Here is a 14439-nt window from a genome sequence, read left to right as displayed (position 1 = left end):
TTGTTGCTACAAATGAGACTGAAGGGAGACCCCCTGTGGCTCAGGGAATTATAGCATGATGGGCATGCTCAGTGGCCTCAGTGTGCCAGTCAAAAGTTTCTAGAAACTTCGACAGAAAGTTTTCCGTGATAGGGCTCCGTCAGTGACGTCACCCATATGCGAGGACTACATCCTGCTGTCCTGGGAGAAAACCTATTACAAGGTAAGCAATTTTGCTTTACCTATAAAAGAAGGATCAGTTCATGTATACAACGAGATGCTGGTGGTCAGCTTGTAGGAGAAAGGGCATCCAGTATCTCCCAAGAATACTTATATTGCTCAATAAAAAAAATTATACTTTCTACAAAATCTAAATGTTCTTGTATCCATGAATAAAGTGTCATAAAGCATGGCGCTTAACAGATGCTTAAGATTTTAAGAGTTTCACAAGTAATCCAAAAATGAAGCAGCCAGACTTATACCAGGGCTACATTTTAATTACAGAATCCCTCCTAGATTGAGAGATCTTCAATAGCTACCAGTCTCCCAGTTTAAAATTTGTGTATTGATTTTTAGGCTATACATGATGAGGGCCCTTGCTGTCTGACAGAAAGGTTGTCTTTTGTTATTTCATATCATTAATGTTTGTCTGGTCAAAATTTGTTATTGGTGCCCTTTTAACCTGAATTCACACTTCAGGACACATTTAAGGTTTTTCAATTGCATAGAATATTTTGCCACCTGATGCCATGCATGATATGAATTTTAGAAAAAAACACACCGTCTTGGTTGTTTATTCAGGCCTAATTCTGTAGGCTTTTTAATATTACTAAGTTTTACTGTCATAGCAGAATAATTCATTGGATATATGGTATAAAGCAACCAAACATCAGCATCACACTTGCAACAACAATCACCCATTGCAACAGTAGCCCCTCCATGTGGCGATCTCAGCAAGGATATTAGACTGAAGGTCATCTGAACATATTATCACAGGAGTAAAGTTTAGGAACTGGGTGGAGGTCTTGTTACCATAAAATATATACATCCGACCTAATTAAGAAAAAGAAACATTTAAGAATGCATATAAAGGAATTTAGGTTTAAAGAGTTAAGACCTGGTAGTTAATATCAACAGGTTTCCCACTGAGCAGAAAAATTAATGCACTTACAAGAATTTTAGCTTACTTTTCTGGTACTGCATTCAAATAGAAATCAAGTTATGTCATCACATATCACTAACAATAAGGAGGGCAGTTTTCAACGTTTTTGCTCTCCCTGTGTGCAGGGTAAGTTTACACATACAGCACCATTACATGTGTAACTTTACCCGCAGTGTGAAGAGGCATTCCCAGAGGGAGGGGGTTTGGAGAGAGGCTTGCACTTCATATACTCGCATATCATTTTTCTCAGAAAAACTACTATACAAATTAGCAGGTGTAAACTTGTGAGGGCAGTTTTCCCAGCTTCAAAAAAAAACCTATAAGTTTCAATCAAACAAAGCAGAGAAAATCTTGTTCAGAAAAATACATTAGGTGCCACCATAACCAATGAAATACTGAAAATTACAATCCATAGGAATACAAATTATTAAATGGCAACCTAAATACATTTCATAAATAAAAAGTGGCGTGGCATGAATCCAAGGAGATGTAAGGAAAGAATGTTGAGATTACTTACCTGATAATCTCCTTTTCCTTAGTGTAGACAGATGGACTCAGAACGAATGGGTATAGTATGCTCGTGCTAGCCGTTGGAGACAGATCTGACGTCAGCACGGGTATATATACCCCCACAGGAAGCGTAGCAACTCAGTAATCTTCCTTGCAAAAGCTGTTATGGATGTGTGTACTGACGCTCAGTGAAATAGTGAAACAGGATTCCCCTGACCGATTGATAGTAGCTGGAGACCACCAGCATTCCCAACCGGAAGGTGTCGACACCTGGCAAAGGGGACGCTCTTATGGTAAACAAATGACATGGCTTACCTTGAATCGGTGAAACCCATGTACACTGGCAGCCGGGCGGGATGCTGAGTCCATCTGTCTACACTAAGGAAAAGGAGATTATCAGGTAAGTAATCTCAACATTTCCTGGTGTGTAGCCAGATGGACTCAGAATGAATAGGATGTACAAAAGCTTTACTCCCAGCCTGGGTGGGAGGCTGCCTGAGGATCGTGTAGGACTGCCCTCGCAAATGCTGTGTCCTCCCTGGCCTGGACATCCAGACGGTAGAACCTGGAAAAGGTATGGAGGGAGGACCATGTCGCCGCTTTACATATTTCTGCAGGCGACAGCATCCTGGACTCTGCCCAAGATGCTGCTTGGGCTCTGGTAGAATGAGCCTTGACTTGTAGAGGCGGTGACTTCCCGGCCTCTATGTAAGCTGCCCTGATGATTTCTTTAATCCAGCGGGCGATGGTGGGCCGAGAGGCCGCTTCGCCTTGTTTCTTTCCGCTGTGCAGGACGAACAGATGGTCCGTCTTTCGTACTTCTTGTGTCAGTTCCAGATATCTGGGCAGCAATCTGCTGATATCGAGATGGCGTAGTAAACGCCCTTCTTCCGATTTCTTCAAACCTGCCATGGTAGGCAAGGATATGGTTTGGTTAAGGTGAAATTTTGAGCCACTTTAGGAAGAAAGGAGGGAACCGTGCGAAGATGGATAGCCTCTGGAGTGATTCTGAGAAAGGGATCACGGCAGGACAGTGCTTGTAGCTCTGAGATGCGGCGTGCGGAACACACTGCCAGCAGAAACACCATCTTCAAAGTGAGAGAACGGAGAGACAGGCCCCGAAGGGGTCTGAAGGTGGATCCCGCGAGGAAATCCAAAACTAGGTTAAGGTTCCACAGGGGCACAGGCCACTTCAGTGGCAGACGAATGTGTTTGACTCCTTTCAGGAAGCGGGAAACATCTGGATGCGTGGCAATGGTCTTGCCATCCCTCCTGGGACTGTAGCAAGACAGCACAGCCACCTGAACCTTGATGGAGCTTAGGGAGAGACCCTTCTGAAGCCCATCCTGTAGAAAATCCAAAACAATAGGAATTGTGGTCGCATGTGGATTGGTGTCGTGAGTACCGCACCAGTCTTCAAATATTCTCCAGATCCTTACGTAGGTGAGGGATGTGGAAAACTTACGGGCTCGGAGGAGTGTATCTATCACGGGCTCCGAGTAACCTCTTTTCTTCAGGCTAGCCCGCTCAATGGAAAGACCGTAAGAGAGAATTGAACCGGATCCTCGTGGAGGATGGGACCTTGACGAAGCAGGTCCCTGAGAGGAGGCAGGGGAAGGGGCTCCCCTGCCAGTAGTCTTCTCATGTCCGCGTACCAAGGTCTCCTGGGCCAGTCTGGTGCCACTAGAAGAACTAGGCCCCGGTGCTTCTGAATCTTGTGGATGATGGCGCCCAGCAGAGGCCACGGAGGAAAGGCATATAGCAGAATCCCTGGAGGCCACGGCTGAACCAGGGCGTCAATCCCTTGTGAGAACAGATCTCGCTTGCGGCTGAAGTATCTGCGTACTTGCGCATTGGCCCTGTCCGCTAATAAGTCCATGTCCGGAATCCCCCAGTGATCCACAATCATCTGGAAGGCTGTGGGTGACAGCTGCCATTCCCCCAGATTTAGGCTCTCTCTGCTGAGGAAGTCTGCCGTGGTGTTGTCCTTCCCAGCAATGTGGACGGCGGAGATGTCCTGAAGATTCGCTTCTGCCCAAGTCATCAGCGGGGCTCTCTCTAGAGATACCTGTCTGCTTCTGGTTCCGCCCTGACGGTTGATGTAGGCCACCGTGGTGGCGTTGTCGGACATCACTCTGACTGCTCGATTCTACAGTCTGTGAGCAAACTGTAGGCAGGCTAACCGGACTACTCGTGCCTCTAGATGGTTGATGTTCCACCCTGACTCTTCTCTGTTCCACCGCCCTTGTGTGGTGAGTTCTTCGCAGTGTGCTCCCCAGCCGCTCAGGCTGGCATCTGTGGTGAGCAGAGTCCACGTGGGGGAGGACATCTTCGACCCCCTGCTCGTGTGGTTGGACTGCAACCACCACCATAACTGGGTCCTCACTCTGGCCGGCAGAGGTAGGTGCGTGGCATAATTCCGGAAGCGGGGGCTCCAGCGAGAGAGCAGGGAGTGTTGTAGAGGTCTCATATGGGCCCTTGCCCAGGGGACCACTTCCAGGGTGGAGGCCATGAGGCCGAGAACCTGCAGATAATCCCAAGCTATGGGCCGGCTGGCTCTCATCAAGGACTGGAGACGCATCTGAAGTTTTAACCTTCTCTTGGTCGTGAGACTGACTGTGTCTGCCTGGGTGTCGAATTGTACTCCCAGGTATTCCAGTGATTGGGAAGGCTGTATGCAACTCTTGTTGAGGTTGACTACCCATCCCAGGCTTTCCAAAAGGGCGATCACTCTGTTGGTTGCCCGATGGCTCTCCTCCCGTGATTTCGCCCTGATCAGCCAATCGTCCAGATAGGGATGGACGAGGATTCCTTCCCGCCTGAGCACCGCTGCTACCACTACAACCACCTTGGTGAAGGTCCGCGGCGACGTGGCTAACCCGAAGGGCAGAGCCCGGAATTGGAAGTGGCGTCCCAGAACCTTGAAGCGTAGGTAGCGCTGATGATCCGGATGGATCGGGATATGCAGGTAGGCTTCTGACAAGTCTAAGGCCGTGAGGAATTCTCCTGGCTGTACTGCGTTTTTGACTGAGCGCAGAGTTTCCATGCGAAACCTCGGGACCCTTAAGTAACGATTGATTGACTTGAGGTCCAACACGGGCCGGAAAGTGCCCTCTTTCTTGGGTACCATGAAATAAATGGAATAGTGTCCAGAATTCACTTCCCAGGCAGGTACAGGGATGATGGCTTTCAAGGACAGGAGCCTCGCCAAGGTAGCTTCCAATGCTGCCTTCTTGTGTATGGGACATGAAGATTCCACAAACCTACCCGGAGGGAGATGAAAGTCCAGATAATACCCCTCCCGGATGATGGCGAGGACCCACTGGTCCGACGTAATCTCGACCCATCTGGGGTAGAAGAGGGTTAACCTGCCCCCTATGGCGCCGTCCCCCAAACGGATTGGCGGATTCTCATTGTGAGGCACGGCCGGGACCTGAACCCGGGCCGGCTCCCCTCTTGCGCTGCTTGGTCCGAAAGGACTGATTCCTGGCCTGAGGATGAGGTGCCTGGTAGCGACCCCTATAGGGAATGAAGCGCTGGGAGCTTCTACCCCTAGAGGGCCTTGGAAAGGCGCACTGGTTACTTCTGAACTGATTTTCCGGTAGTCGAGGTACTGGAGAGGCACCCCATGTGCTGGCCAGTCTATCAAGGTCGCTGCCAAACAGAAAAGAGCCCTTAAAGGGCATTCTGGGGAGGCGTGTCTTCGAAGGAGCATCGGCTGACCAATTCCAGATCCAGAGTTGCCTCCTGGCAGCTATGGAGGATGAGATCCCCTTGGCTGTTGTACGGACTAGGTCAGATGCAGCATCCATGAGGAACGAGAGAGCTGACTCCATATCTGCTGCTGGAGCATTGTTCCTGATCTGTGACAAACAGGAACGCGTCACCACTGTGCAGCAAGTTGCGATCCGCAAAGATAGAGCTGCCACCTCAAAGGTCTGTTTCAGAATGGCGTCCAGTCGCCGGTCATGAGGCTCCTTGAGGGCTGCCCCCCCTCAACTGGAATGGTAGTGCGTTTGACCACAGCGCTAATCAAGGTGTCCACCTGAGGGCACGCCAGCAGTTGCTGAATAGCCGGTGCCAGGGGGTACATGCCTGTCAGGGCCCGACCCCCTTTGAATGAGGCCGCTGGTGCAGCCCATTCCAAATCTATCAGTTGTTGTGCTGCTTGCAAGAATGGAAAATGGCGGGCTGTAGGACGAAGACCTTCCAGCAGAGGGTTCTGCGTAGAGGGTACCGTAGCGCTGGGACCTGTAATATCCAACTCCGCCAGGCACTGAGATACCAGGTCGGAGAGATCCTCTTTAGGGAAGAACCGCCTCATGGTTCTGTATGGCGCAATCCCGGAGGGAAGTTCCCCCTCATCCGGGAGTTCAGACTCGTCCGGTGAAACATCAGGGTCTGTCTGAACCGGACTGTCTGGAGGCGGGAAGTCCTGCCCACAATAAGGGCGTGAAGGTCCAGGGACAGGATCCGCTGGAGCCGCAACCGCAGCAGCAGCAGCAGCAGGAACAGCCTGACCTGGACGGGAAGCTGTTTGCATCTGGACAAAAGCATGAATTCCCTTAAAGAGATCCACCCAAGAAATGGAAGCGGTCTCTAATCGCCGGGGTACCAGGTCCCCCGGGATCCCAGGTTGGCCGAGACTGCCCGCTAAATCCGGGGTAGCCCCTGGGGAACTGTCAGCAAACCGAGGCTGAGACTGGTCCTGGCCCGAGGCTCCCATGGCCTCCTCACATTGGGCACAAAGGGAGTCTGGCTCTTCACTGTGCGTGGCTCTAAGCTGGCATGCTGAGCAGAGGCCGAGGGCTTTAATGCCAGAATCAGGAGGTGCCGCCGCTGAAGACGTTGAGGCGTTCTGTTCCATCGGGGAATATACGCCCAATACAATATGCGCTGAATAATATGCGGCAGCAATATGCGCTCAATGATATCCAATACGCTCTCAGCAATATGTGGTTAGCAATATACGCTCAATGATATCCAATATGCTCTCAGCAATATGTAAGATACGCTCACGCTTAGTCATAGACAGGCGTCTATCATGGGCGCACAATACCTGAACAAGGCCAGCAAAATGGCGCCCACCACGGCGTGCCGCCTACAGGCCACGCCGCCGATCCTCGTTCCTCGGAGACCAAAGAGTAAGAGATGTACGCCTTATCTGATCCTCGGCGCTTCCCGGCTGGAACCCAGGCGGTCTCCGGCTGCGGGGGGAGAGGGCAAGTACCTTCACCGCCGCGTTCGAGGAAATGCACCCGCTGCCTCGTCCACACCGGGACAGAGGCGCCTCTCTCGCCACGCCCAAGCCTCGCCCGGGGGCTACGTCCCTGCTGCGAGTCGGCCACCGGACCGAGGTCTTAAACCTCCGGGGGATCACGGAAATCACCCCGGGAAACTCAACTGGGGGAGGGACCCCAAGGGTATCACCGCAGGAGTGCGGGGCTCGATGTTGCTGTAGAAGTTTAATAAGAAAAAAGTAGAAAATAGAAAGTAGATTGGAAACACGCTCAGCGAGCGTGCACGCTCTCCAAACTGCTTTGGAGACGGAAATTACTGAGTTGCTACGCTTCCTGTGGGGGGTATATATACCCGTGCTGACGTCAGATCCGTCTCCAACTGCTAGCACGAGCATACTATACCCATTCGTTCTGAGTCCATCTGGCTACACGCCAGAAAAGTACAACTTTATCAAGAAAAGGCTTAATCTGATTTAACAACTGGTATTTTACATCTAGACCTGACTAACTGGGAGTGTGTGAGGCAGACAGCTGTTCCCTGGCATCCAAAGGCACTTAGCTGTTCAAGAACAAAGAAAACATAGCAGTCATTATTCAATTTGACAAAGTATTTACAGGGATATTGCAAAAGGAAAGCGGTACTGATGGAAACAGTTTCCTGACTCATAAGAAACCCTCTTCTCTCTTGGGTTATCTTTGAAATATCAGGAAACATTCTAACTAACTGACCATGAAATAAGGAATTCAGGTGCCTAAAAAAAAATTCTCAGGTTAATTTCAAAGCCAATAAATGCTATGACTTCACTTTGGAAATTGGTGAAGTCCATGGTAAAAAGTACCCAGGGACTTTGTAACAATCAGAGCAATTAATCAGTAGCTAATTTATTATGGGAGCATATTTCTAATTGCTGAAATCAGATCACCGACTACAGAACTGTACAAGAGACAGTATAGCCAGTGGTTATAAAATTGAACAATGAAACCTGGAATGCAAGGTGAAAGCCTTTCCCCCATGGAAATTATGGAAGTTTTATCTCCCTATGTCAAATCAGCAGGGACTGAGCATATTCTTAAAATTGAAGGACAGATGGATGGTGCAACATACAAGGAGATACCACAAGACAACCTGCTTCAGTCTGCTAAAAAAAACTAACACTTGGGAGAAAGCTCACCCAAGCATAAGGCCAAAACACCACGGGAGTGGTTGAACAAAAAGGTGAACGTTCTATAATGGCCAAGTCAATGTTCAGATTTCAGTCCCAACTGAGAATCTGTGGTACTATTTGAAAACCGCAGTTCATAAGTGTCATCTAAAACTGAACAACCTGGAGCAAAAATCTGCCAAAAAGAATGGTCAAAAATCACTCCCAAACAGTGTGCAAAGCTGGTATAAATTTACCCCAATAGATAAAGCTGTTATTGCAACAAAAAGTGGTTCTACCAAGTACTCGTCTGAAAGAGTTGAATTTTTATGAAAGCAGCATTTTTCAGTTTTTAATTTTATTTTACAAAAAATACAGAGAAAATGAATTGTGACTTTGAACATTTACTTTAAGAACGTACTGGCTTGCAAAAAACATACTGCCTGGAACAAACTGTGCAAATGTCCTTTGACATCCACGCAAAATCTGACTTTTTAAGGGGGGGTCCAATACTTTTGCAAGCCACTGTATAAACTGTAGTATTTGGGCGAGTGCCATAAAGAGCATGATTCCCTTACATGTGGCTGTAGCATGAAGGAATTTCACACCTGTGGTACTGGCAGTGTGGGGGGCCAAGCACTGTAAGAAGAATGGACTTCCAGTAGTATTGGGTGAATACTGTAGGGACTATGGACCCCTCTCACAAGAAGATAGAGTTTCTGCTGTTCTTACGCACTTGTCAGTTCACCAGCTGCCTTCCCAGAAACAACCCACATTAGTCCTACCACCACCCACGGATCTCTGAACAATTCTGCATCCCCACCCAATCATAATTCCCTGTTGCTACCCCTTCCAGAACTGCCTCATAACTACAGCAGCAGTATTACTAGCAGGTTGAGTGAGTGCAGGGGCTGAGCCAGCATTCAATTACAGGCACTACCTTTGGCATGGATAACCAGAGGGCAGGGCCACAGGTGCTTTAAATCATGGGCTGGCTCAACCTCTATTTATGCTGCCGCTTAAGCTATAAAGTTGGAATATGCCATGCTGGGTCAGACCAATGGTCCATCAAGCCCAGCATCCTGTTTCCAACAGAGGCCAAACCAGGCCACAAGAACTGGCAATTACCCAAATACCAAGAAGATCCCATGCTACAGATGCAATGAATAGCAGTGGCTATTCCCTGAGTAAACTTGATTAATAGCAGTTAATGGACTTCTCCTCCAAGAACTTATCCAAACCTTTTTTTGAACCCAGCTATACCAACTGCACTAACCACATACTCTGGTAACAAATTCCAGAGCTTTATTGTGCGTTGAGTGAAAAAGAATTGTCTCCGATTAGTCTTAAATGTGCTACTTGCTAACTTCATGGAATGCCCCCTAGTCCTATTCGAAAGTGTAAATAACCAATTCACATCTACTCATTCAAGACTTCTCATGGTCTTAAAGATCTCTATCATATCCCCCCTCGGCCTTCTCTTCTCCAAGCTGAACAGCCCTAACCTCTTCAGCCTTTCCTCATAGGGGAGCTGTTCCATCCCCTTTATCATTTTGGTTGTCCTTCTCTGTACCTTCTCCATCATAACTATATTATTTTTGAGATGCGGTGACCAGAATTGTACACAGTATTCAAGGTGCGGTCTCACCATGGAGCGATACAGAGGCATGACGACATATGGAGAGGAGACGAAGATTTAGGAGGTCCATTGTGTGAGCAGTGGGGAACTACAGTGATCAGAGGTCTGTGGGATGGGTGCAAAGGGAAGCATCGGATTTCATCCATTCGAGGGGAAATTTTGATACCCTGGGCACAATCTTAGAAGGCCTATGCATAAATTCAGGACTGGCTATAGTAATGGCAGGTACTCCGCAAGTAATTCTATTCTGTTTAGTCATCTACTTGGAATATCTTTGAAATATTATAATTTGATTTATATAAAAAATAAATAGATTGTTTATCAGGTTTAAAATTCTACTTTTGAAATTTTCCTGCATGGTGGTAGCATTTGAGCTTTTATCTGCTTCAACTCTAAAATCAGACAACACTGTCATTTTACATGCGGGAATCTGCAAAGAGTTTCAGATTATCTAATCAGGGCTGGTTATTGCTAGTTAGTGTGGTAGATCCCCAAAAAAGACATAAAAGGAAACTCAGCTTCTGAGATTTCTCAATAAAGAGAAAAGCTCTCACCAAGGTTTTGACGGAATTCAGATTTCAGTCCAATCTGTAGAAGCTGGTTCTCAAACAGAACGCCATTATTTTTACATACAAACCTAGAGGAAAGAAGATTATGAATATTATGGACTGTACGCTAAAGACACAACACACCTTCCACTTCCTCCCCATTATCCCAAAAAGAGATGCTGCTTAGAAATCAAAGACAACAGCAAACTGAAATTTTACATTAAGTATGGAAATAGTCCTTGACATGATAGACCAACCACCAAAAGAGTGACTGATAAACTGCCTGAAAAGAATGCAACTATAGCTTAGCACTTAGTTCTTAAGTGTGTTACTGAAACAGCACAGAACCACCCAAAAGAAACAGGTGCAACACATGTGAAAACTCTTTCAGGACGAGGGCAAATTGGGCAACAGAAAGCTTTCAAGCAATATTTTTGTTCTGTATTGCAAAAGATGCATATGGAAAAATCACTGCATCCTGTCTAAAATCCATTCCTCAAACACCTTTCTTAAACACTGCCACTAGAATATTAATGACCCTTCAATCTGCCACCACATTCGCTTTAACAAAGAAAGGACTCTTTTGGCTACATTTTTTAGTTCCCAAAACATTTACTTGTGACAATTTTACTAGTTTTCTCAATATTTGACTTCCCTAGTATTGTGTGAAATGCTTTCTTTATTTAGGATGGAAATATGCCTTTGGCATGTGCTTGGCATACATCGTCCCAAAAGGCAAAGCTGAGAGATTAAGACAGTTTATTTCTGTATCACCACAAAATGAGAACACACAACTATAACTCTCCAAAATTCTTTGAAAACAGATGTTAATGCTATGAATGACAATTTTAGAGATAATGTAAGTTAGCCGGATAAGATTTAACTGGCTAACTTACATGGGAAATTCAGCAGCACAATTATGCTGTTGAATATTCCCATAATCAGTGCTACTTAACCAGATAAATTATATATAGCTAAATTAGACCTGCTCTATGGCAGGTATGACTTATCCAGTTAACTTAATGGAGTAAGTTCAAATATAAGCAGATAAACTTCCCCGCCCCAACCCACCTATTTCCTCTCCACTGATTAGCCAGCTCACTACTTAGCCAGATAAGTGACTTATCCAGTTAAATGGCAGGTCCAACAGAGGCCACTTAGCAGGATATGTCTAGACTTGTATGGCTAGATAGCAGTCAGTGGTTTTTCAAAATCGGGGCCTTAATTTTTAAGGTACATTGACTATCCTCCTGTAAAAAAGCTTGAGGGCTGTGATAGCACAGGCAATACATTTGCAATACAGTAGCCTTCATGGTTGCCCAGCCCTGCCAGACTCTAGATTTGCTTACTTGTCAATAAGTTCATCAGCATCATGCACAGCTGTAGCTGGTTCCTCAGAAACTACCTCACTGGAAGCCACCTCAGGGCTAATTCAAGCAGCAGGAAAAAAAAAAAAGAAAGGAGGCAGAAGCGATACAAGGAGCGACATGGACAGTTAGTACAGAGAAAGACAGCTCTAATGCAATGGTTCTCCCACCCTCCCTTATCCACTATTCTGTTAGTCAAAAGGTTTATTCACATGCAAACTCTAATCTAAACCATTAAATTCCTGCATAGTATGCAGGAAAATCTTAAATCTTTCTCCAAAATAATATAAAGTTATCTGAAGGCACAAAAAAAAAATCTAGTAAGATTGCCCCAGCTGGACCTATTACTCCTGAGCTCATCATTTCCTCTCCCTGTACTAAATCAACTCTTCTTTTTCATAATATTTTGCAATATTTTCCTGGTATTAGACTAATCAGTCTATTGCAGTGTGCCTCTGCTTTATAACTACATGAGTTGCTCCCAGAACTGAGAATCTGCCCCACTTTGTTTCCAGTAAAATTAGGTACAGCAATTCTGAAACTAATTTACCCAGCATAATATGCATCTTTGCTGAGTCTCCATGCAGCATTATGGTATTTGTCAGGTGCATCAACCAATCATACAAACAAAGAGAATAATTTGTGTTACCCATGACTCGAGCTTGGTAGCTGATGAATAAAGTATCAGCTGATATATGTCATTTCTGGGCCGTGACATTTATGCACTTTTGATGCGTTATTTATGCAAACACCTAAACAAGACTTCTACAAAATTTTTTAATTTGAATAGCATTAAAACACTCTGGATTGTGCTTTGCCTGCAATTAACACAACTCTGATCTTAGAATACCCCTGTGTGCTGCAAGGATAGTCAGGGAAGAGCACTTTTTCTGATGCTCAATTATAATTTGTTTTAGAATATATAAGAAATATCAAGTACATGCAAAGATGCCAGCTTGTATCTTATTTTCCATCAACCATTTTGTAAAAGAAATACCTTTAACTGTATATTGGCATTAATCAGGTGGCTCAAGGCAAAATATAGCTCCAATGAAGTGCATAATACACCTGTCACCTGAAAGGTAGAAAATACCTTGCAAAGTTTTCTTCTGATCCAGTAGCAAGAGGTGCGACAGCAGAAGTAGATTCTGAAAATACATCTACCAGCAAGCTGCCACCAGTGGCATGTGGTGTGGCAGAGTTGGTAGTAAGAGTTGAACCCAGACCTAGCAAGTCTGCAGATGGAGAAGGAGTAGACTGCAGAAAAAAAAAAGAATATATCAAGTTATTGTAATATATTGTCATGTCATTTTTACATGAAGCATAAGCAGTACTATGGTTAAAAATGACAGGATGTTAGTACTCGCATATAGGTGACATCAGATGGAGCTCAGCATGGAAATTTTACTTTAAATCTTCTAGACATACTTAACCGGGTATGTACATTTTGATCCATGCCACTGCATTTCAAGTGGGGCCTTGTCAGTCTATGCAGAGCTCAAAACTTAAAAGAACCATCTCTAAGGGGAGGCAGGAGAATTTTGAGAGGACCCAACATCCTGTTGTCTTCTGAGCACACAAGTAAAACTCATTTTCCAAGAAGCAGCAAGATGGCATTCCTTGTACATAGGAATTTCTAGCTACAGACTGCCTCAAATAAAATAAGGGGAAAAAATGAACAATGCTAATGGGCAAAAACTGGGATAGCAACAGGCCTTTTTTTTTTTATTTTAATGGGGTAGCCTAGAACCAAGCACATGGGCCCTGAGGAGGATTTGGGTTCCACACCTTAAGACTCCATAGGACAAACTACTGTTGTGTTGGGAGTCCCTGTACAATAGCATGATGTGAATGCATGGATTCACCTGGGGATGGCTCTGTCACACAAATCTGATTTTTTTTTTGATTGGGTTACTAAAGAACTGATCAAAGAAGAGTGCCTGATGTGATTTACTTGGCTTTCAGCAAAGCTTTTGATAGCGTCCCACCTAGGAGGCTCATGAATACAATGAGAAGCTTGAGAGTGGGCCACAAGGTAGTGGAGTGAATTACAAACTGGATGACTGACAAGAAACAGCATATAATGGTATATGGAACCTACTCTGAAAAGAGAACACATTAAATGGAGAGCCCAAGAATCAGTTTTGAAACAGTTCTGTTCAATCCCTTCATGACTGACAATGTGGAGGAGATAGAAGGTGAAATTTGTCTTTGTGGATATTAAGATCTGCAGCTTGGGACATGCTTACTGTAAATAGTATTTTCCCTCGATAGCAAGATAAATTAGCCTTGATCTGTAGGTGACATCTGGCGGCACTGAACAGAGCACACTCTCCAATCTGGTAGAGCTTTGAGCTCTGCTGAGCAAATGCGGGAATTCCTGCATGGGCATTGCCTCAAGAGTCTTCTCAGTCTGTTTCAAAGCTAGCATAAGGATTGTCTACTTTCCAGGAAGGATGGCAGGCATCTCATAGCTAATTCACCCTGTTTATTGAAAACACCGTTTACAGGTAAGCAAACTTGTTTTTTTTTTTTTTAAACTGATAAGCAGGGCTGAATTTGCCATAATCTGTGGGGAGTTCCAAGCTGAGGGTTGTAACATAGCATTTACTGATAATCAACCCAGCCTTCACTATGGAGAGCAGACTGTCTAAAATACTGCAAGACTGCCTGTCCCACTGTACTGTGTTCTGAAGCCAAGGTATCTAGACAGTAGTGGGAAGTGAACATGTGCACCGATGACCCACATACGTCTTCTACTGTAACCTCTTGTAGGTGCACAATGGAGGAAGCTGCTGTTCGTACTTGGTGAGCTCTGACTGAAGTACAGAGATTGAGTCCAGCTGCTGTGT

General features: G+C 45.6%; 1 protein-coding gene across 1 annotated transcript in view; it reads right to left on the bottom strand.

The window, feature by feature from the left end:
* Positions 1–14439, bottom strand: part of AP2A2 (adaptor related protein complex 2 subunit alpha 2) — a 373009-nt gene that overhangs the window by 34630 nt on the left and 323940 nt on the right. The window contains 4 exon segments of the mRNA XM_029582982.1: positions 943–1032; positions 10227–10309; positions 11570–11647; positions 12681–12844. Coding sequence (XP_029438842.1) covers positions 943–1032; positions 10227–10309; positions 11570–11647; positions 12681–12844 — 415 coding nt within the window.

Source organism: Rhinatrema bivittatum, chromosome 17 (genome assembly GCF_901001135.1).
Source record: "Rhinatrema bivittatum chromosome 17, aRhiBiv1.1, whole genome shotgun sequence".
Lineage (NCBI taxonomy): Eukaryota > Metazoa > Chordata > Amphibia > Gymnophiona > Rhinatrematidae > Rhinatrema > Rhinatrema bivittatum.
This window is presented reverse-complemented; position numbering and strand designations above follow the sequence as displayed.